The 24,452-nt window shown below is 44.1% G+C and overlaps 2 protein-coding genes across 7 annotated transcripts in view; one reads left to right on the forward strand and one right to left on the reverse strand.

The window, feature by feature from the left end:
• The window catches only part of COPS7A (COP9 signalosome subunit 7A), a 19,533-nt gene extending 10,805 nt beyond the window's left edge, over nucleotides 1–8,728 (reverse strand). For 2 of the 6 annotated variants that reach the window (XR_001512826.1, XM_015559962.1), the window contains exons 1-7: nucleotides 8,529–8,728; nucleotides 7,867–8,071; nucleotides 5,788–5,863; nucleotides 5,472–5,560; nucleotides 4,296–4,498; nucleotides 3,567–3,672; nucleotides 3,253–3,404 (exon numbers count right to left, since the gene is read on the reverse strand). Coding sequence is in view for 5 of the 6 variants with exons in the window: in XM_015559962.1 (XP_015415448.1) it covers nucleotides 3,253–3,404; nucleotides 3,567–3,672; nucleotides 4,296–4,498; nucleotides 5,472–5,560; nucleotides 5,788–5,863; nucleotides 7,867–8,028 (788 nt within the window). In the remaining variant the exon portion in view is untranslated. Of the gene's footprint in view, nucleotides 1–2,227; nucleotides 3,087–3,252; nucleotides 3,405–3,566; nucleotides 3,673–4,295; nucleotides 4,499–5,471; nucleotides 5,561–5,787; nucleotides 5,864–7,866; nucleotides 8,072–8,310; nucleotides 8,417–8,443 lie in introns of those variants that run through there. The other 4 variants (XM_006757569.2, XM_006757568.2, XM_006757570.2 and 1 more) reach the window with 4 other exon arrangements.
• PIANP (PILR alpha associated neural protein) overlaps nucleotides 8,594–24,452 on the forward strand; it is a 22,634-nt gene continuing 6,775 nt past the window's right edge. The window contains exons 1-2 of the mRNA XM_015559961.1: nucleotides 8,594–8,598; nucleotides 14,083–14,087. The gene's annotated coding sequence lies outside the window, so the exon portion shown is untranslated. The remainder of the gene's footprint in view (nucleotides 8,599–14,082; nucleotides 14,088–24,452) is intronic.

Raw genomic sequence — 24,452 nt, forward strand, 5'->3', positions numbered from 1 at the left:
TCCATCCACCTCTGAAGCAGTGAATGCTGCTGACAATCACTGAGCGTGTGGGAATCAAGTCCTTCCCATTGTAACCTTGAAATAATATGGCCCTAATGAGCACTGTTTGTAGCCTGTGAGCGACCCTAAAGCAGAAAACTCAGCTCAGTTGTGCCAAATCCCAAAAGAGAAACTGAGTTAATAAATGTGTGGTTTTAAGCCACTAAGTTCTGGGATAATTTGGACACAGTAATATATAATACACCGCCTAGATTTGTCTCTCTACATGCCTTTCTTTCCACTCATGTTGGAAGATGCACCTAAGGGGAGAATTTCTTCTCTAGAAGGATTTCACAAAACACTGACTGTAGACATTGTCTGTTTTTCTTGTGCATGAGGACAGGCACCAGTCCAACCGCCGTTTTTAGCTTCAGAGACTTTGGTTTAATCTTTTCAGTGTCATCTGCCTCATGTGCATGAACTCTGAATTCTCATGAAAGGAGGTTCTCTTCCTCCTCCTCTTACCATGGTGGTCCAGGATGAGTGTGTGAGTGTGTGCAAGTGGTGATAAGAGTCTTGGTTAGGAAGATTTTCTTGGTGCCCTGGGCCTATTTATACATGGAATCCCTAAATCCTGAACCAAATTTCATGCTCAAAAACTGAGTCCACAAATACTCCGCTCCCTCTTCTCCATGCCTTGGTAGCCAAGAGCCCATCTTTGCAAATCAAAGACAAATTGCATTTGCATGTCCCTGGGGCTGTAAGGGTCCCCCTCCTTTTTTGGATATTTAGCCAGGCAGTCCCAGCCCAGAACACACTACTCTAGAGCAGCAGTTCTCAACCTATGGGTTGCGACCCCTTTGAGGGTTGAACGACCCTTTCACAGGGGTCGCCTAAGACCATCGCATATCAGATATTTAATTACAATTCATAACAGTAGCAACATTATAGTTATGAAGTAGCAACGAAAATAATTTTATGGTTGGGGTCACAACATGAGGAACTGTATTAAAGGGTCGCGGCATGAGGAAGGTTGAGAACCAATGCTCTAGAGCCACCCAACCGTCTGGCCCTTTATTTATTTATTTAGATGGAGATTTATTGAAGAACAAGTACAGACTCCCACCTAGAGAGGGGGAAAGGGTCCCCTGGCCCTTTAAATACAGTTCCTCATGTTGTGACCCCAACCATAAAATTATTTTCGTTGCTACTTCATAACTATAATGTTGCTACTGTTATGAATTGTAATGTAAATATCTGATATGCAGGATGGTCTTAGGCGACCCCTGTGAAAGGGTTGTTCGCCCGCCAAAGGGGTCGTGACCCACAGGTTGAGAACCGCTGCACTAAAGGATGGAGCTAGAGAGGTCAGGAAGTTATGGAGCCATTAGCTGCAACCAGCTTGCAGGAAAATGTATAAGTTCAAGAGAAAAACGGGCATGGGCAGAGGAAGGGGAGACAGGTTTAAAGCACTAGGAATGAGCAACTTCTATACATTAGAAGGTTGTGGGAGGAAGGAAGGGTTTATTTCAGAGGTAGAGACTGAGAATCAAGATGCAACAGGCTTAAAATGCTTGTCTAGAGAAAAGCTAAAATGAGAAGCCAGGAGTATCAACTCCTGAAGTAGGGCTCTTTGGATTGGTCCCATTAAGTCTCCATAGCCCCCTCAAGACAATATGCTTACCCAGCCCACTTTAATAATAAACTCAGAATTCCACCCCACTTTTCTCCATTTAGAGAATAGCACAAGATCTGGGACCCTCAGGAGGCAACTGCTTCACATGCAATTGTGTGTGGGGGGTGGGCAACTATCCCTTACACTAGTGCTTCCCAATTCCAGGGAATGCACAACAGTGGACTAGGCCAAGACCAGTCCTCTCAGTACAATGCTAGGGAAACTCTGAGCTCTGTGGTTCTGATGCAAAAACTGAAGTGTACTGTCAATCTTCCCCTTGTAATTCTTTAAGGTGGAAGGAAACAGGCTGAACTCCAGCTCCTTGGGGACAGTGATCATCACTTTGCATCTCCAGTGCCTGTCACATGTTGGTGCTCACAAAGTATCCACTACTTCGGAACGAATGCTGAGATACTGAGCCATCTGTCCAAAGTCATGTAGGCCAAGACTCAGCACAAAGTATCTGGTTCTCTTCATTTTCCAGCACCATGCTGTACAGTGGACTGGGAACGACCATTCTTCCCATCCACAAATAACAAAGACAGAAGATACCCAGTTCAGGGCATGCTTATCGATAGACTTCTCATAGATTTATTTCTGTGTTACGTTATATATAGATATAGTATATATATGTATACTTTTCTTTTTTAATACAATCTATATCCCCTTTCCTTCTCCATAAAACTCACAAAAAGGAAGTATAAATTCTTCCAGGTTTGCCATCAGGCTTTCTAAGATAGCCAGGGCCAAGAAAGAACTATCTCTCAACATCTCGAGAAACAGCTGCCCTTCTTAGGCTCTGGGGTCATTGAAGCAGCAGCATTCCCAGGACCCAAGGGGAGGTGAAAAGAAACGACACAATTTGAGGATGAAAGTGTCCAGTGACTCCTAGAATGGCAGACTAGCTCCCAGAACTTTCAGGGTGGGAACAGAAATGGGAGCCCTACAGCTCTGTAGATGCTGCCCAAATAGGCTGGGGGTAGGGAGTAGGAATCGGGAATTAGTCATGCAGGGGTGGGGTGGTAGGACAAGGATCACATGTGGGTTTATTGGAGACCAGCAGCCCCACCTACTCAATGACATAATAAACAAGGGCAGTGCTGTCTCTTAAAAATATAGGAGAGAGAGCATGGTAGGGAAGGGGAGGGGGACAATGGGACACATAAGAAAGTCACATAAAACAAAAAGTACCAACAAAACATGACTTGTACTTGCCTCCTCCCTAGAGAAGGTGTGATCTATGCTTGGGGGTGGGGGACAGAAGAGAGATGAAAGGTCATGAACCTAAAATTATCAGCTGGCCAGGGGCACAGGAAGGTTCTCTGAGGACTCCTAAGGGGCAGCCAGGCAGCTGGGACCCCGTATCCCCAGAGGAAAAAAGCGACAGTCCCTTCAGTTCGACTTGGACCAAATCTTGGCGCTCCCTCGGAGCCTGGCAAGGAGAAGAAAGAGAGAGAAGCTGCAAGGAATCCCCTAATCCCTGAAGGTTCCCCCATTCCCTACCCCCTGCAAATGACTAAAGGGAGTGAAGGCAGCCAGGTCTCTGAAGAAAAAGCAGGGCACCCCGGAAGCGAGCAATTCCTGCCACACTGGCTCACCCCTTGCCCTTCGAGGCTTTCTTGCTGGGCTGGCGCTGGTTGGTGCCAGCAGCTGGTTCTCTCAGTTCAGTCAGGTGTTGCTCAGGGTCCTGAGATGTGGCTGCGGCGGCTGCTGCTGTTGTAACTTTAATGGTTTTTTTAAGGTTGGCGACCTACCAGGATGAAAGGAGTGGGGGATAACAAGGAAGGTTCCAGAACCTGACAGTCCTGCCCACCTTGTTTGTCTGCTATAGCCACTGTCCAAACCCCTCTGCATTTGACAACTGGCTCCGGCTGAAGGAGCTTGGGTCTGTCTCACTCCCCTGACAGCTCACCTCACTCTCAATCTGCTGCTTCAGGCCCAGCTGCTGCTCCTTGTGCTGGTTGGCACGGCTCACCTGCTCCTCAATGCCTGACAGCACTACCTCGCAGCCCACACACCTGCGGGAATGAGGAGAGAAGTGTCAGCAGAAGAGAGCTGTGATCACAGACTCACTAAAAATAGACCCAGAAAGAACCCTAGATCCTGATATGCAAATCCTTGTCTGAGTTAGGAACCCTCACCAGGGCATCTGGAAACCACTGCAACAATATTCCCAGGAGCCAGGACACTCAGGTAGGATTAGAGAGGTATAAGGAAGTGAGTGGAGTGATGTGCGAAATGGGAGTAGGAACTCAAAACCAAAGTGGGATAGGGGCTGCTAAAGAGAAATTGAAGGTGTACTAATTAAAGTTAGAGAAAGCAGAAGTGGAAGAGGCCCAGGGCCTGTGGACAGTGCTGGTTACAGACTAATGGGTTAAATCCAGCCTAAGGTAACCAACTTCCCAGTGAGGGTCCTCTCAAGAGTACAACTCACCTTTCCCTCCCCCAGTTATGAAACTAAGGACACCATCTCCTGTCTCTTGCCTCCCAAGCCCCTCCACTCCTGTCTTCTCTCAGAAGGAACGAGCTCATTTCCCTCCATCCTCTTGAATTCCACCTCTGCCGCCCAGCCCTCCCCCTCCAAAGCACCTCTCCCCTGCGTGGGGTGAAAGAAGGGACAGTGCCAGGACACAGGTCTCACCACTCCTGTAGGGTTCGGGCAATGGCACTGAGGTCCTGGCGCTGGATGTCCCGTCCAATGCTGTAGTCAACCTCCAACCGCTGATTGCGCTGGTCCAGGGAGCCACGTAACACGTCGGCATACACGGCCTCTATGACTAGGTCTTCCAGCTGCCGCACATTCCGCAGGGCAAGGGCCTCCAGCAACACTGCATATGGGATACACTGGAGCCGGGGAGGTCGGGCTGGGATTTGTGAGGCTCTGCCATAGAGAAGGACTTCCGAGATTCTTCACTCCTTTCCCCCGCCTAGGCTTACCTGCCTACCCTCCACTCCTATTCCTAAATCATGTCTTCTAAAAGGTTGGTTCTACCACAAAATAGAAGTACTACTGCCTGAAAAATAACAGCATGAGAAGGGCTATCTTAAATAACATATACGACTTGTGCTCTCCTATCACCCTTACCTCTCACACCAGAGGAAGAAAGTGATTATCTGCCTGGGTGTCAATCCTCTGGCCATAGCTCAGGGTAGTGTACAGACCTTGCTCAAGATGAGCTTGAAGCTTGACATAATGGAAGTATGTGGTGTGGGAGAGGTCTAGAGTTACTGTTACCATTTATACTCAGCATACTTTCAAAAAGACTTCTCACAAGAGGCAGCCCGACTTAAGTAAAATCATTAGAATGATGGGAGAGTCTAGTAATGATTGGGAGAGTGCAAATGGACATTTGCACTGGTCCAGGGAGGGGGATATTTAACAACAACAACAAAAAACACACACAAACACTTCTGGTTATATATTCCTTATTCTAGAATAGAAGTCTAGCACTTCACCAGAAGAGAGGGCCTAGGCTGTTTGCATGGGCCGTTCTATGGTGGGAAGGAGGGTGATCCTTGTAAAATAGCGAGTGGCATCCCAGTTGCTATTTTGACCCCACACACAAAAGATGTTTTCGTTAGAACTTAAAGTTGATTGAAAAATAAAAATGAACCAGACAGCTAAGAGAAAAATACTCAGCCTAAAAAGGCTGCAGATGATGTTTAGATCCAGATCTAGGAAGAATGTGGAGGGGAAGGCAGGAAGAAGCAACAGTGTATCAAAGGCTGTCCCAGTACAAATTCCCTTCAGATAGCCCTTGTGAAGGGATGTACAAAAGGATGCTCTGTGGCTCAGGACTGGGGGACTGTCACTCACCTTGACTTTGGCAGCTAGGGTGACAACTGACAGGTGTCGAAGCTTATTCTTCTGAGCCTCTGTGAGTGGGGGAAGATTCCGGGCTTCAGCTGGAAAAAAAGGACCAAGCAGGACATCCTGATTTCCTTTCTGTGGGAAGGCCAAGCCTCTGTCCCTTGCTTTTTTTCCCAAGTTTTCCATGCCGATTCAGGTCTTGACCTTGACCCTGTGTACCTAAGGGATCTAAGTAGGATATCTCGAGAATTTCTCTGAAGTCCCTCCAGAAATTGCCCTTCTCCCACCCCCACTACTCCCGAGCTCCAGCCCCTCTGGTTACCTAAGTAGTCAGCATATGTCCCGTAAGCAAACACTGTGAGCAGGCGGAACGTGGAAGCGAAGTCGCTCTCAGCCAGCTGCAAGAATATGAGGGAAGAGATGACAGGAAGGGCCTCTATTCACCCTTCTCCCTGCCTTACCCTGCTTTGAATCCCACTTCCTGGCCCCACCATTCCCTTCCATTGGCTCTCCAGGCTCACTGAAAGGAACTCTGCCTCTCTGATCACTGTCCGCATAGGAAGGCCTCATTTCCACCTCCAGGCCTTCGTTTATACTACTCCCCCCCCACCCCCCGGCCCAAATCACAATGCCCTCTGCCTTCATAACCTCCAATTCCTACCCTAAATTCAGAGTTGAGAACATTCAGTGTTCAATATTTCACACACACACACATGCATGCACCAGACATTGCAAATGGTGTTTTTTATTTGTAAATTTAGTGTGTATATTTGTAAATCTGATTATCTTTAGGCAGTCTGCTATACTCCCCAATTCACCAGACTCCTGCCTCAGCCTCACTCATCTCTGCCCGCTGCACAGCCTAGGCAGCCACTGGAATTTGTGGCCTCTGCTTCAGCCATGCTTCACCAGGCTTTCATCACCCAGGCCAGCCCACCCAGATCTCCTCTCCTCCTATCCCTCATCACTCATTCTGACACTTAATCAAAACCTGCCTAAGGTTGCTACCATAGAATATCTTTCTCTTCAACAAGATGACAGGCCCAGTCTTTGGTATCCCTCTTAGGTCAAGCAGAGCTAAGCATGTAGTTGTTGCTCTCAATAAAGAACTTGCTGAATAAATGATTTGTATATGTATATCCATTCATCTGATCTCTAACTGAAATGAAAGCTTCAGAAGTACTGTTGTCTTTGACTACTTTCCTGGCATTCCCAGACAACAGGCATCCAATAAATACTTTTCTTCACATTGACTGACTCTGTTTAGCTCCATTGCAGAGGAAAGCAGGGAAAGAAGGCAGCCAGTTTTCTCTATAGCACAGAGTAATCCCAAAAGACGAAATCCACTGACTCAGTCACTGGCCATTGACAACTTAATTCACAGTTTGCCCACATACCACTGTCATAGCAGCTCAGGACTTGGGCTGGTTTCATACATCTTGGCAATCTACCCCCTGTGGATTGTAAACTCTTAACTCTACCACTTCTGTGTGAATAGTTCCCTCTACTGTGTTTCTAGCACCTTGCCACATGTCTTTGGGGAAAAGATACCTTCTATATGATCTAACTTAAGTGATGGTGCGGGGTGGTGGTGGTGGTGGTGGTGGGGGGGGGGGGAGGGTATGCCAATTTCACATTCATTCCTTCCATTTGTACCAGACTTTACACTTTCCAATAATCTCACCTGATTTCTACAGCAATGGTGAAGAGCAGTATCAGCTCCATTTTTTATTTATTTCTTTTTTCTATTTGTTGTTCCATTTATTTATGCATTCATTGGTTGAGTCTTGTATTTGCCATGACCAGGGATCAAACCCACAACCATGGCATATCTGGGACAAGCTCTAACCAACTGAACTATCCAGCCAGGGCACAGCTCCATTTTTAAAAGAGAACACTGAGACATGATTATTAAGAGCTATTACATTGGTGGAGACAAGATGGAATCTGGTCTCCTATTCTGAATCACATGCTCTTTTGCTTAGAAATAAAAAATAAGCCCTAGCCAGTTTGGCTCAGTGGATAGAGCGTTGGTCTGTGGACTGAAGGGTCCCAGGTTCAGTTTCAGTCAAGTGCACATGCCCAAATTGAGGGTGGCATGCAGGAGGCAGCCCATCAATGACTCTCTCATCATTGACATTTCTCTCTCTCTCTCCCTTCCTCTCTAAAATCAATAAATATATATTTAAAAAAATAAAAAATACTGGGTTTCACAGATCATTCATCCTCAAAGGGAAACTAAGAGTTTACTTGTGTACATACTGCAAGATGCCAGTTAATTATCATCCTGATATTGTTCAAGTGAATGGTTATGGGGTTGCAAAGTGAGTCCTGCCCACCCACCTCAAATTCAAACGTGAACCCCAAGTTTCCCGGTGGGCTATCCAGGCCAGGAACCCACCTCTCTAACATTAGGCATATCCAGCAGTTCCCCAAACACGTAGACACCAGGGGCCTCCAGCACCTGGTGGATGAGTGTGGCCAGCGCTGCCCCCTTGGCCGACTTGGCCAGGAGCAGAAATTGCTCCTGGTTCTGCCCTGTCACCTTCACCTCGGCACTCATGGCTGCACTGAGCTGGGGGGACCTGGGCTCAGGATGTCTGGAGCTGCAAGGAGAGAGATGTGAAGCTGGAGTTCCCCGGACATTGGGACGATAAGCACAGGGCTAGGGCTGACTGCAGAGGCACAGAATCCCTTCTGCAACGGGGAGTCAGAGAGGGAGCCGTCTACACCGTGGATCCAGGAATCGTCAAATCCGCCACACCTTGAAGGATGCCAGGCTGGGACAGGGTCGCCACGCCCAGTCTGCCCGCCCCCCACCCCTGGGCCTAACCCCAAGCCCTACCGCGTACAGCCCGCTGAACCCCCAGGCACAGGATGCAGTGGGGGAAGGGGTGTCACATGGTCTCTACCCCAACGACAACGCTCCTTCTAATCGCCACTGTGCCCCGCAAGTGCCCCCCGCCACGTGACCTCACCCTCCGGTCCTGCCGCGTGGCTCCGCCCCCTCCCTTAAAGAGGCCGCCCAGAGACTGTGGGCTCCCGCAGCTAGCAGCGTCGTACCCTCGGTTAGACTCTGCGGGCCGCTACCTGAAGCTTCGTCTTCCCGATCGCCGGGCGGGGCCGCCGCTCCGTCACCTCCGGCAGCCGTTCCGAGTCTTTCCTGCCACCTCCCTTCAGGGTCGCTCTGGCGGCTCAACTCTATGGCTGACTTCCGGCCGTACTTCCGCTCTTAGAAGGCGGGTCTACGGGCGGGACGTGTCCCCGCTCCCATCTTCCGACTGCTGGAGCGCCTGTGAGCGACATAAGCATTCTACTCTCTGATTGGTTGGTGAGGAAAGACTGACGGGCACCTTTTTTTTTCCTGCTTTGTTTCAATAAAACTTTATTGTGGGCCATGGCTAGACGCTAAATGCAGAGGGAGCTTCTGGTCTCAGGCAGGTATCCAGTGGTTGTGTTTAACGTTTTTTGGTCAGCCCTGGCGCGGAGGTTCAGTGTCCTCCCATACACCCAAACCTTTCGGGTTTGAGAACTGGTGGGGGCACCTACGGGAGGCAACCAATAAATGCACAAATAAGTGGAACATGCCCTAGCCAGCTTGATCAGTGGATAGAGCATCAGCCTTCGGACTGAAGGGTCCCAGGTTCGATTCCCGCCAAGGGCACATGCCTGGGTTGCAGGCTCAATGCCCAGTGGGGTGTGTGCAGGAGGCAGCTGATCAATGATTCTCTCTCATCATTGATGTTTTTCTATCTCTCTCCTCCCTTCCTCTCTGAAATCAATAAAGAAGTATATATATATTTTAAAAATAAGCGGAACACCTCTGGCCGGTGGTGCTCAAAGGTTATAAATCGGCCTGGAAACCAAAAGGTCGCTGGTTTGATTCCCTGGTTCAAGGGCACTACCTGGATTACAGGTTGGATCCCCTCCCCCACGGTGCAGGAGGGAACCAATCCATGTGTTTCTCTCACATCAGATGTTTGTTCCCGTCCCCACCTCACCCCAAACACACTCCCTCTCTCCCTTCCACTCTCTTTAATATATTTTTATTTTAATATATTTTATTGATTTTTCACAGAGATGAAAGGAGAGGGAGAGAGAGTTAGAAACATAGATGAGAGAGAAACATCGATCAGCTGCCTCCTGCACACACCCCACTGGGCATGAGCCTGCAACCCAGGCATGTGCCCTTGGCGGGAATCGAACCTGGGACCCTTCAGTCCGAAGGCTGATGCTCTATCCACTGAGCCAAACCGGTTAGGACTCCCTTCACTCTCTTTAAAAACCAATGGAAAAAATATCCTCCGGTAAGGATTAAAAACAAACAAACAAAAAAAAGTGGAACAAATCGATGTGTTTCTCTCTCTTCCTCTCTCTCTCAAATCAATTTTTAAAAATGTTCAAATGTCATGATGGATGCATGAACAGAAGCAACAAGTTCAATTAAGAGGCTACTGAAGCCTGGCCAGCGTGGCTCAGTAGTTGAGCTTTAACCTATGAACCAGGAGGTCATGGTCATGGGAGGTCAAGGATTCCTGGTCAGGGCACATGCCCTGGTTGCAGGATCAATCACCCAGTGTAAGGCATGCAAAAGGCAGCCAATTGATGACTCTCTCCCATTATTGATGTTTCTATCTCTCTTTCTCTCTGAAATCAATTTTTAAAAAAATAGAGAGAGAGAGAGAGAGAGGCTACCGCAATCATCCAGGCGAGAGATGGTGGTGGCATAATGGCTGTGGAGGTGAGAAGTAGGTTTTTTGTTTGTTTGTTTGTTTTTTTGGTGATCATCATAGCTGGGTTCTCTTGTCAGGGTCTCCAGCCAGGTTCTGTAGCCAGTTCTCCAGCCAAGTTCTGTCTAGGATCTCCAGCTAGGTTCTCCAGCCAGGTTCGGTCACCAGGTTCTAGTCAGGTTCTCTTGCCATGTTCTATCCAGGTTCTGTAGCCAGGTTCTGTCTCTAGGATCTTCAGCCAGGTTTTCTCTCGCTAGGTTCTGTCTCTAGGTTCCGTGTCCAGTTTCTGTCCAGGATCTTTTGCTATGTTCTGTCTCTAGGTTCTGTCTCTAGGTTCTGTGTGTAGGTTCTGTCTTCTAAGTTCTTCATCTAAGTTCTGTTGAGAAGTAGTTTTGAATTCTGATTTTAATTTAAAGCTAGAGTGAACAGAATTTGCAAATGGTTTAGATGTGTGGTGTGAGATGAAGAGAAAACGTTAAGAATGACATCATACAGGCAAGTTGCACCAAATTTTCAAAGTGCACATCATTTTAGTCCTGTATGAACTTTTCCAGAAAATAGGAAAAGAAAGGACGCCCCTCAACTCATGGGCCAGAATTACTTTGATAACCCCACAAGAAAAGGGAAATACTAGAAAGGAAAATTACAGGCCAATCTCACTTAACAAAGATACAAAAATCTTCAATAAAACACTAGCAAACTGAATCAATGTGCAAAAATAAATAAATAAATAAAATATCCAAGATTAACTTGAATTTATGTCAGAAATTTAAAGGGAGCTTGATAATAGAAAATACATTCACTTTATTAATCATATTAATAGGTTAAATAAATCAATCATATACTCATCTGAATAAATACAGGGAAAGCACATGATGAAATCAACCTCCACTGTGATTTTAAAAAATCTTTTAGAAAACTAGAAGGGAAGTTGTTAATCTGATAATTGAATGCCTGGTATCACCAATTCTGTTCAGTCTTGTAATGGAGGTCTTAGCCAGTGCAGTCAGTCAGATAAAGAGGGAAAAAGTTAAAGGATTACATAAAAAGATAAACAAAGCCATTACCATCTACAAAATATATGAAAATGTGACAGCAAATGTAAAACATTTCAAAGAATCTATAAATAATTAGAATAAGTTTAACAAGGATATATATATATATACACACACACAAACTCGCCCTGGTTGGTGTGTTTCTCAGTGGTTATCATCTGCCCTAGGATTGAAGGGTCACAGGCTCAATTCCTGGTCAAGCGCATGTACTGGGGTTACAGGTTTCTCTCACATCTACGTTTTTCTCTCTTTCTGTCCCCATCTTCCTCTCCCTGAAAAGCAATGTAAAAAATATCCTTGGGTGAGGATTAACTCTCCCAGAATAAATTACATATCTATACAGTGGGGCCTTGACTTACGAGTGTCCCAACTAACGATTTTTTCGAGATACGAGCCGTCTCTCGGCCGATTTTTTGCTTTGAGTTGCGAGCTAAAATTCGGGTTACGAGCCAACTTCAGATACCACACTGCTAGTTGGCGCAGCAAACGTCACAGTGAACACCCCAACATCAGCCCAGCATCACGTGTCTCAGTCATTCACTTTATGATTTGACATACGAGTAATTTGAGTTACGAGCTCCGTCATGGAATGAATTAAACTCGTAAGTCAAGGCCCCACTGTATACGAACAACAAACAATTAGATGAGGAATAATTTTTAAAGTTGCTACTTTCACTAATATGAAAAATACCAAATACAAAAATATAAATGTAACAAAATATGTGTAAGACCTGTATGCAGCAAATTATAATTTAGGATGAGACGCTGCAGACCTGACATAAATGGAGAGATATTATCATGTTCATAGAGTAAAAGTCTCTATCATGAGGAAGTCAATTCTCCCTAAGGTGATTATAGATTCAGTACAATTCTAATCGAAATACCAGCAGGCTTTGTTGTGACTGTGTGGAACTGACAAACTGATTCTAAAATTTACATGGAAATGTAAAAAGCCAATAATAGCCTCTCGAAGATGAACAAGGTGAAAAGACTTGCTTTACCAGATACCAGGACATAATCACAAAGCCATCACAATTAAGGTAGTACAGTACTGGCACAAGATAGATAGATAAATTGACCATGGGAACAAAATACATAGGCAGAAACAGATTCACAAATATATAGACAGTTGATTTATGAGAGTTTGCACTTTTGAGCAGGAGAGAAAGTAAGCAGATTTCAATGTGCTGTGACAATTATCTATATGAAAACATAAAACAAACCCCTACCTTAAACCATATACAAAAATCATCCCCCACTATATGTTATATTAAATGTAAAGGACAGCCCAGCCAGCATGGCTCAGTGGTTGAGCATCGACCTAAGAACCAGGAGGTCACGGTTTAATTCCCAGTCAGGGCACATGCATGGGTTGGGGGCTCCATTCCCAGCTGGGGGCATGCAGGAGGCAGCCAGTCAATAATTCTCTCTCATCATTGATGTTTCTCTCTCTCTCTCTTCCTCTCTGAAATCAATAAAAACAAAACAAATAAATGTAAAAGGCAAACTAAAAGCCTTTTAGAAGATAATATAGAAAAATATATACATGAATTCAGGGGAAGGAAATCTCTCATAAGAAATACTCAAATACACTAACCATAAAGGAAAAGATTGATACATTTGACTACATTAAAATCAAGAACATTTGTTCATTAAAAGACAAGCCACAGAATAGAAGAAAGCACTTACAACATATATAACTGACAAAGGACGTGTTCAGGATGTATAAAGAACTTTTTCAAATGAATAGGAAAAAAATATCCTAACAATAAAAATTATAAACGTGAACTAAAGATCTGAAATAGCACTTTACAAGAGGAAATCCACAAGGTCAACAAAATATGAAAAGGTGCTCAACGTCATTAGTGATCAGAAAATAATAGGGACAATAGAAACCCTGATATACAATTAACGGAGTATAAGTGGTTAAATCACTTTGGAAAAGAGTTTAGCTGCATTATCTAATAAAAAGTAATATGCCCTATAATACAGTAATTCCACTTCTATGTATATAACATATATATACAATAGTATTATTACATATACAATATATATCTTCAAAAGCAGACAAAAGAAACTATATTGTTAAATAATGTACACAAATATGGGTAAACTGTTAAGAAAAGCAAGGAAGTGATTTCCATGACAGTCAGAATACTGCTTATCTCTGCAAAGAGGAAATGGTGTATGACAGAGTAGAAACATACAAATCCTTTTTTTTTTTTTTAATATGGAACGCTTCACCAATTTGCGTGTCATCCTTGCGCAGGGGCCATGCCAATCTTCTCTGTATCGTTCCAATTTTAGTATATGTGCTGCCGAAGCGAGCACATACAAATCCTTTTTGAATACTGGCCAGGTTCTCTTAGTTAGCCTGGATGGTGGTTACACAAGTATTCCCTCTATAAGTATTCTGTATTTTATATTTATGTCTTTCTGCATTATCTTTATGTGTTATACTTCACAATAAAACTGGGCTTTACAAAGCATTTAGTTCAACACCCAGACATGACAAAACTCAACAGAATAGAAATAAAAGGGGACTTCCTTAACTTGATAGAAGTTATTTTATTATTATATTTTTTAAAAGTATATTTTATTGATTTTTTACAGAGAGGAAGGGAGAAGGATAGAGCGGCAGAAACATCGATGAGAGAGAAACATCGATCAGCTGCCTCCTACACGCCCCCCACCGGGGATGTGCCCGCAACCAAGGCACATGCCCTTGACCGGAATCAAACCTGGGAACCTTCAGTCCGCAGGCCGACGCTCTATCCACTGAGCCAAACCGGTTCTGGCAATATTTTTAATATTTTTTTATTGATTTCCGAGAGGCAAGGAAAGGGAGAGATAGAAATATCAACGATGAGAATCATTGATCAGCTGCCTCCTGCACACCCCCTACCGGGATTAAGCCCACAACCTGGGCATATGCCCTGACCAGGAATCAAACTGTGACCTCCTGGTTCATAGTTCAATGCTCAACCACTGAGCCACACCAGCCAGGTTAAAAGTTATTTTTTTAAAAACTACAGCAAACCTCATTCTTACTGGGAAAACACTGGAAGTGTTTCCTTTAAAGTCAGGAACAAAAGAAAGATGCCAGCTATCACTACTTGTATTCACATTGTATTAAAGGCGATAGCCGGCACAAGAAAAGGAAATTAAAGCCATGATATTGGAAAGGAAAAAGCAAACTGCTTGCTATATTTGCAGATGATATGATTGTAGAAAATTCAAAAAGTTTATAGAAAAATTATTATACAAAAGAGGGAGCTTATCAAGGTAGTTGGCTCTAAAATCATTATTTCAAATCAACTGCATTTCTGTATACCAGCAAAAACAATTCAAAATGTAATCTTAAAAAATATCATTTACCGTACCAGAAAAGCAATAAAGTATATATTTGAGGAAGAAATAAAACAAGAGATGTACATTATCTGTATGCAGAAAATTATACAATTTCATTGAAAGACATTAAAGACCTAAATACTAGTAAATGGATATCCCAAATCCATGATAGGGAGTTTCAATGTAAAAAAGATGTCAATTTGTCTTGAATTGGACTTTGGATTCAATGCAGCTCCAACCAAAATCCTATTGAACTTGACAAATTGATTCTGAAATAGAGCAATGACCAAGAAGTGGCAAAATACTCCTGAAGAAGACTATATTGGAAAGGTAATGTTTGCTCCAGGAGATAACTAGATTTACTTTAAATTTGTAGGATTTAAGAAAGTGTGTTATTGGTGCAGGTTTTTAAAAGTTGACAGAAACAGATCCATGTATATATGGAACTTTGATATATAATAGAATTAGCAAAGCAGATCAGGCAGAAAGGGGGGACTGCTTAATAAATGAGATTAGGAAAACCAGTTTTCCATATTACAAACAGATCCTAGCCCTGGCCAGGTAGCTCCGTTGGTTAGAGAGTAGTCTGGATATGCCAAGGTTGCGAGTTCGATTTCTGGTCAGGGCACATACAAGAAGCAACCAATGAATGCATAAATAAGTGGAACAACAACTTGATCTCTCTCTCTCTCTCTCTCTCTCTCTCTCTCTCTCTCTCTCTCTTCACATATAAAAGAAAAAAAAAAAACTGCTAGGCAGCAGTACTCACTGGCCTTCATATACAACCCGGCCCAACCGGCGTGGCTCAGTGCTTGAGCGTTGACTTGCGAACCAATTCAATTTCGGGTCAGGGAATATGCCTGGGTTGCAGGCTCAATCCCCAGTGTGGGATGTGCAGGAGGTAGCCAATCAATGATTTTCTCTCCTCACTGATGTTTCCATCTCTCTCTCCCTTCCTCTCTGAAATCATTAAAAAATACAAATAAATATTTTAAAAAGAAAGAAAAATAGATCCTTATAACACAACGTACACAATAATCAGTTCAAGGTAGACTTAAGCATAAAGAGCAAAAGTTTAAAATCTTTTGGTGAATATATAAGAAAATATCTTTCTGATCAGAAGGGTAGAAAGTGATTCTTTTACACAAGGAAGAAAAGCACAATCATAAACTGAAAGTTTGATAAATATGCCTGTTAAAATTAAGAACTTATGATCTTCAAAATACAGACAGTCCCCAACTTACAATAGTTCGACTTACAATTTTTCAACTTCATGATGATGTGAAAGTGATATGCATTCAGTAGAAATTGTACTTTGATTTTTTTTATTTATTGTCTGAAGTTTTACACATGTCTCCTTTGTACTTTGATTTTTGATCTTTCCCATGGCTAGCCATATGCAGTATGATACTTTCTCATTATGCCAGGCAGCAGCAGCAAGCCGCAGCTCCCAGGCAGCCACACAATCACAAGGGTAAACAGCCAACACTTTTCAGTGTACTGTGTTGCTCATGTTTTTGGATATTGTGTTTTGTGTTCTCACATCCCACCACATGTACAAACTCTCATCTGTGTCTCCTGCTTCTGGTGAAAAGAGGAAGGCAATTACTCGAGATGAAACTTGAGATATTTGTCCAACTGTAGGCTAATGTAAGTGTTCTGAGCACATTTAAAGGCAGGCTAGCTTAAGTTACGATGTTCCACTGGGTAGGTGTAGTAAATGCCTTTCACTTTTTAAAAAAATATTTTTATTGATTTCAGAAAAGAAGGGAGAGGGAGAGAGAAAGAAACATCAATAATGAAAGAGAATCATTGATCAGCTGCCTCCTGCATGCCCCATACTGGGGATCATGGAGCCTGCAACCTAGGCATGTGCCCCGACTGGAATTGAACCATGACCTCCTGGTTCATAGGTCGATGCTCAACCACTGAGCCACAGCAGCTGGGCATGCATTTTCGACTTGCAGATATTGAGAGGGTTAACTTGAAATGCAGGCAGATGGGGCAGGGGTCCAGTGGAAAACAAAGGCAGGTGGAACAGGCAGGGGCAGACATGGCAGTTTGAGCAGCCTAACCACAGGAAGCAACCAAGCAGAAATAATAAAATGTTTCGACCCTAAGCAGGAGGCATGGGAAACCAAGGGAGGGCCTGCAGTAAACAAGATGTACAAACACATAGAAACAGAGAAAGTTCAGCATAGAAACAGAAAAACAACACAGAGAAACAGGGAAAGTTTAGGTCCGTTGCTGGGCAAGAACAATTGAGGGAATCAATCAGGTGACGACATAGGTAGACATAGAGCAGGCTTGTAGCAAATATATACCCCTGGACTACAAGGCTTTAACGGGCAGCCCACTATTGGGCCCCCGACCCCTTGCGGGGAGTCTGAATCTGCTTGTAATAAATTTTCCACGCTTTTGCTTAAATCTTCTGGTCCGCGTAGCTCATTCTTCAGCGTTGCGAGACACGACCTCGGGAAAAACACCTCAGCTCACCGTTTGGGTTATCAATATTTTCAACTTACAATGTGTTTATGGGGGATATAATCCCACTGCAAGCCTTTGAAGCATCTGTACATAATGAAAAAAGTCAAAGAACAGGTCACAAAATATCTTCACAAAAAAGAAAATATTTGCAACATATGGAACTGACAAAAGATTGGCATCCAGAATGTATAAAGAATGCCTACAGATCAATTAAAAAAATACAAACAACCCAAATGATCAGGCATTTCCCAGAAGAGAAAATTCAAAAGGCTAATAAGCATATGAAAAGATGCTCAACTGCATTAATAATTAGATATGTGCCAAATAAAACAAAATGAGATACTTCTGGGTTGGCAAAAATTAAGTAGTCTAAAAATACAAGTGCTGGAGAGAATGTAGATAACTCAAGCATTGCTGGTAGGAGTGTATACTGAAAAACAACAACAACTTGGCATTCTTTCTCAAAGATGATTATTCTTTGTTTTTCCATTCAATATTATTTGGTATTAGTTTCAGGTGTACAGCATAGGTGTTAGATAATCATGTACATTGCAAAAGATGATTATTCTTATATCTCACAGCCTAGCAGTCTCACTGATAGATATATGCTCAAGAAGAACTCACACATATACAGGAGACAAATGAAATAATGTTCATAGCAACAATATTTATAATAGCAAAAACATCATAAATCCACCAACAGAATAGATAAATTATGACATATTTGGTATATTCACATAGTGGCACATTATCTTCCAGTGAAAGTGTATGAATTCCAGTTATCTGCAACAAGATGGATAAATCTTGGCAATGTCCTATTAAGTGAAAAACAAACAGCCCTGGCCTATGTCGTGTATGCTTGATCCCCAGTAGGGGGTGTGCAGGAGGCAGCTGATTGATGTTTCTCATCCATGTTTCTCTCTCCCTCTCCCTCTCTTTCTAAAATCAGTAAAATCATGTTTTTTAAAATATATTTTATTGATTTTCCACAGAGAAGAAGGGAGAGGAATAGAGAGCTAGAAACACCGATGAGAGAGATTGATCAGCTGCCTCCTGCGCGCCCCGCACTGGGGATGTGCCCACAACCAAGGTACATGCCCTTGACCGGAATCGAACCTGGGACTCTTCAGTCCCCAGGCTGATGCTCTATCCACTGAGCCAAACCAGTTCGGCAGTAAAATCATATTTTAAAAAAGAAAAGAAAAAACAAACATATACCAGAGAGTTACATGTAATAGAATATAAATACTACTTTATAATATACAATGTTATTATATTAAAAGTAAGCAAGACTAAACAACATATTTATTGTTTAAGCTTATATCCATTTGTGAGAAAACTATATTTTTAAAAAATGGAATACTTTTTTAAATCGGGGAGGTAGTAATTATAGGAAGAGGAGGCAGGGGGATGGGAGGATGGGGGAACCACATAGATGCAACTTATTGGTAACTTTCTAGTCCTTGGGTTGGGTGGTAGATTCACAGACATTTATTTAAATTTTCTACTTTATAAGTAACATATATAATAGTATCTTGTGCATCAAATTTTACATATGTAAAATTATATTTGCATATAAAATAAATACATATTATACATAATGTATATTTAAAGATAACAAAGTTAAATTTTTAAAAAATATTAGCGGGCTGTAGACATTAAAAATAAAAAGATGACTTGAGGGTCCAGCCGGGTGTGGCTCAGCGGTTGAGCTTCGACCCAGGAACCAAGCAGTCACTGATTCGATTCCAGTCAAGGGCACATGCCCGGGTTGTGGGCTTAATCCCCAGTAGGGGGCATGCAGGAGGCAGCCAATCAGTGATTCTCTCTCATCATTGATGTTTCTATCTCCCTCTCCCTCTCCCTTCCTCTCTGAAATCAATACAAATATATTTAAAAGAAAAAAAAAGGTGACTTAAGGGTGTTTGTTCTGATCAACTAGAAGAATGGAGATGCCTGAGAGGAAGCACTCAAGAAGGGACAACGCTGGGATAAGGAAAGGGGCTAGGCTAGAGATAAAAATTTAAAAACAATCAGTAAAAATGATATTTAAAACCCAGAGACTGCATGAGATTCCCTGGAGTGTGACCACAGATAGAGAAAAGAGCCAAGACGTACAGTCAGGGAGATGAAGAGGAACTAGTAAAAGAGAAGGAGGATCCAGTGTGGGAGGACAAAATTCAGGACAATGTAAGAAACACAAAAGCCAGGTAAGAAAGTGTTTCTAGAAGGGGATGTGATCATTGTATCAAAGGCCAAGTGAAATGACACTGACAACTGACCTCTGGATTTGGAAACATGGCAGTCACAGGTAGCCTTGAGAAGCGGAGTTTCAGCAGGGCAGTTTGGGCAGAAGCCTGGCAGGCTGGGTTAAGAGAGACGGGGAGTATATCGATACACTAGAATACTATGAAGCTGTGTGAAAAAATGACAAAGCTTCCTCTTCATTGATATGGGAAGATAGCAAAGACACGTTAAGTCAAAAAAGAAAGATGTAGAACAGTATACATAGTACATCAGCTTTTATGTGAAATACATGGGGAAATAAGCATGTGTATTACTACAGTATTTGCTTGCGTATGCGTAAAGAAACTCTGAAAGAATACAGAGAAATTAGTCACATTGAGGGCAGGGATGGGAACTGGAAAGATAGTAGATGGGGGTGAGAATGAGAACTTTCATTTTATACATTTTAATATATTGAAAATCTTTTTGCACATGTGAATGTATTACCCATTCAAAATAGTGAATTACAAAATTTTAATAGCTTACGTTAAGTCCTGGCTGGTGTGTCTCAGTTGGCTGGAGCAGCATCCTATACACCAAAAAGTGGTAGGCTCGCCGGAGCTGGTTTGGCTCAGTGTTGGCCTGCAGACTGAAGGGTCCCAGGTTCGATTCCAGGTCAGGGCACATGCCTGGGTTGCAGGCTCGATCCCCAGGGGGCATGCAGGAGGCAGCCAATCAATGATTTTCTCTCATCATTGATGTTTCTATTTCTCTCTCCCTCTCCTTTCCTCTTTGAAATCAATAAAAAGATATATATTTTAAAAAAGTGGTAGGTTTGATTCCTGGTCAGGGTGCATACTGGAAGCAACTGATCAATGTTTCTCTCTCATGTCGATGTTTCTCTCTCCCCACTCCTTTCCCTTCCTCCTACTTTTTCCCTCCCTCCCTCTCTCCATTCCTTATAAGATCAATAATTTTTTTAATTTTTAAATTTTAAGTTAATAAAAGAGAAAGAGAAGGAAAATGGGAGACGTGGAAAAGATGGTGAATGGAGGCCATCTTCTGAGATGCTTTGCTGTACAAGGAAACAGAGAAGGGCAGACTGGAGGGAACAGGGAGCTACGAAGGGTTTGTTTACAGCTGTGAGAAATTATAGCATGCTTATAAGCTGCTGGGAGTAACCAAGTGGAGAGGAGGAGTGATGCTGGGGGAGAGGTAGGGACGATCCCTGGAGTGAAGGCTTTGGTGATTGAAAAGGCCTGGGATCCCCCCAGAAGGAGAGGTGAGATGGGATGTGGAAGCAGAAGTGGGAAGCTCTCTTCTGTCTGCATTTATTTTCTCTGAAAAGCAGAAAGCAAGATCTTCAGCTGAGAGTGAGAAGAGTTCAGAAGGATGTTGGGCATTGGAGGACAGGAAACAGACAGGAATTTACCTTGATAAAGACCAGCACCTCCCAGTGAGCCCAGAGATCATGATAAAGAGCCAGACACAGGGAGAGAATTTATAGACTGTGGAGTGTGGGAAGGTCTTAAAATTACCTGAAAACACACTTGTCACTGTATTTCATTGTCTCCCTCACTAGACTCTAAGTTCCAGGGAGACAGTGATGGCTTTGTTCTTGCTCTCCACTGTATCCCAGTACAGTACCCAGCATGTGGTCGGTGTTCAAAAAAAGAGTGTTTGAGCCCTGGCCAGGTGGCTCAGTTTGTTGGAGCATTATCCCATACACCAAAAGGCCATGGGTTCAATTCCCAGTCAGGGCACATACCTAAGTTCCAGGTTCAGTCCCTGGTTGGGGTGCTTATAAGAAGCAGCTGATAGCTGTTTCTCTCTCACATCAATGTTTCTCTCTTTTTATTCTTCTCTCTCTAAAATAAATAAAAATATATATACTTGGGTGAGGATAAACAAACAAAAAAGGAGTCCCTGAATGAATGAGTGAATCAAAAATACTAGAAATAACTGCTAATGACCCAAAGTCCTCAGTGTAACTGGTAGTGAATAAATCTGGCCCACACCCATCGCATAATGAGTCCTCTTATTGCACATCCTCAGGGTGCATGGGGCCCAGTGAGGCCCAGGTTATGGTGTGACTTGTGGACCTGCTTCACATGGCGCGGTTCACATCCAATGTGCACTCTTCCCACTGGGAGACACGAGGAGGAAGGCTCACTCACTGCTGTTCTGACCTTGGAATGAAGGACTGCCAGGGACAGACAAGCAGGAGGGCAGCGCTGCAGATGCTGGTCAGAACAGCAGGCTTCCTTCCGGGAGGCGGGAGTGCCAGGCTAATGATAGTAATAGTGCAGGGGATGAAGGATGATTGTCTGGAGGGGCGTGGGTGTGAGCAGAGACTCAGCCGAAAGCATTGTGCACAGATCACAGGGCAGAGATCAGGAAGGGCAGGAAGAAAGAGAGGAAAGGCAGGTGGAGGGTAAAAGAGAGAATGAAGAGTTCCAGTGGGCAGGAGTCCCAGGTCAAGTTCACTAAGCAATACCTATTGAGCATCTACATATATGCCAAGCCCTAGTGTATGTGGGGTGGGGCAGACAATAAACAATAAACAGCTATAAGATCATTTCAGTGAGTGAGATGAGTTGGAAAGACAATGAAACATACTGATGAAATAGAGTGGGTGGCTGAGTGACAAAAAGGAGGCAGCCAGGTAAAAAGGAGAGGGAGAGGGAGACAAAGGATTCTGAAAGTAGGGAATCAACAGTGCAGGTGTTCTAAGAGAATGATTTTGGATGTTCTAGATCTAGAACATCAAGACGCCCGATCTGGCCCTGACCGGTTTGGCTCAGTGGATAGAGCATTGGCCTGTGGAGTGAAGGGTCCCAGGTTCGATTCCGGTCAAGGGCATGTATCTTGGTTGCGGACACATCCCCAGTGGGGGGTGTACAGGAGGCAGCTGATGGATGTTTCTCTCTCATCGATGTTTCTAACTCTCTATCCTTCTCCCTTCCTCTCTGTAAAAAGTCATTAAAATATATTAAAAACAAAAACAAAAAACAAGATGCCCGATCTGGCAGGAACATTGTTTGAACACTGAGGAGGAGTACAAGGTGAAGGGCCTCTCCTAACGAGTTCAGATCTATCACGAGCACAATGAAAAGCCACTCGCCGAAACCGGTTTGGCTCAGTGGATAGAGCGTCGGCCTGCGGAATGAAAGGTCCCAGGTTTGATTCCGGTCAAGGGCATGTACCTGGGTTGCGGGCACATCCCCAGTGGGAGATGTGCAGGAGGCAGCTGATCGATGTTTTTCTCTCATCGATGTTTCTAACTATCTCTCTCCCTTCCTCTCTGTGAAAAATCAATAAAATATATTTTAAAAAAAAAAGCCACTCAAATATTGTAAGCACGGAAGAGCATGATAAGATTCTGATTTTTAAAACATTCCCAGATATTGTAAAGACAAGTTTGTAAAGGGTAAGGGAGGAGCAGGGGAACAGCTAGGCAGCTATTGCACTATTCAAGATGAGAGACGATGGCTTGGACCAGGGTGAGAGCAACAAAGATGGAGAGAAGTGGGTGGATTCAGGATATATTTTGGATGCAGAACTCACAGGACTTGCTGGTGAATTAGATACAGGGCGGGAATTAGTAAGAAAGGGGAAAGGGAGGAAGGACGTTTCCTAGGTGGATGGGAAACAGGGGGGGGAGAGGGAAGGGGGAACAGGGGGGGGAGGGGGCGAGGAATGGATTGGCCAGGAGATCATTCAAGATGCATTTTAGCTGCATTAGCTTTACATGGCTATTAGACACCCAAGTGGAGATGTCAAGTAAGCTGTTGGATAAATGAGTCTAGAGCTCTGGATATAAATTTAGGGCTCGCTGACATTTACATAGTGTTTAAGCCCTGGGACTGGATGACATCATTGGACAGAGGATGTGGAAAGACAAGAGGACCAAGGACTAAGCCCTCAGAAGCTCTAATGTTTAGAGGTCGAGCAGAAAAAGACTGAGAAAGAAAAGCCAGCAAGGTTGGAGGGAGACAAGAGTGTGCTGTCCTAGAAGTGCAATCTGAATAAGACCTGGTTGTGGCCCTGGCTGGTGTGGCTCAGTTGGTTGGAGCATCCTCCCGGTGCACCAGAAGGTTGTGGGTTCGATTCCTGATGAGGGCACATACCTAGGTTTTGGGTTTGATTTGAGGCAATGATCTCTCTCTCTCTCTCTCTCCCTCCTTCCCTAAAATAAATTAAAACAAAAACCTGATTTTGATAGAAATGAATGCATGAGCTGGGATGGGGCAGGGGAAGCTACTTTTAATATATATGTATATATATAAAATTGATTCAGAGAGGGAGAGAGAGATAGAAACATCAATGATGAGAGAGAATCACTGATAGGCTGCCTCCTACACGCCCCACACTGCGGGCTGAGTCTGCAATCCAGGCATGCGCCCTGACCAGAATCGAACCTAGGACCCTTCAGTCCGAGGCTCTATCCACTGAGCCAAACCAGCTAGGGCAGGGAAACTGCTTTGGACAGAGTGGTTAGCAAAGGCCTCCCAGAAGAGGTGACACTGGATCTAAGTGAAATATTAATGAAAAGAGTGAGTCATTGTTAAAAGCCAGGGGGGAACGTTCCAGACACAGGGAACAGTCAGTGCAAAGACCCCCTGGTCAGTTAAGCTCTAGTTTTAGAAATACAGATCAGGTCCAGTGTCGCTGGGGCATAAAGACGTGTTGGGGAAAGACATCAGAGAGCTGGGGGCGAGGTCATCCAGTCTGGTAAGCCGCAGTAAGGAGTTTGGCTATTCTGATTGCCAGATAAGCCGAGTAATGCGACTTGATCTCCTTATTTTAAAGGTAATCGGGTTGCTGTGAGGCAATGCATTGTAGCAGGGCCAGAGTGGAACCGGGGATCCAGTCATTGGGAGAATCCAAGGCTGGCGCGAGGTCTTCGCTGCCCCCGCTGCCCGGGCCCCCAGGGGTGAAACAGTTGGAGATGCCGAATCGCAGAAATGCACTAAGGTGACCACGGGTTTCCACGGTGTTGGGTGAAAGGGCGGGGAGGCCGCCATCAAAACGCGGGGAATCAGACAGTCGCGCAGCCTCCGCCGCCCTCTCCAGCCTCACACCTGGGACACAGCTGAGCGCGACTCCCGCGGTGCGGCAGCGGCAGGGTTAAACCG

Source organism: Myotis davidii, unplaced genomic scaffold, assembly GCF_000327345.1.
Source record: "Myotis davidii unplaced genomic scaffold, ASM32734v1 scaffold13, whole genome shotgun sequence".
In the NCBI taxonomy this organism is placed as follows: domain Eukaryota; kingdom Metazoa; phylum Chordata; class Mammalia; order Chiroptera; family Vespertilionidae; genus Myotis; species Myotis davidii.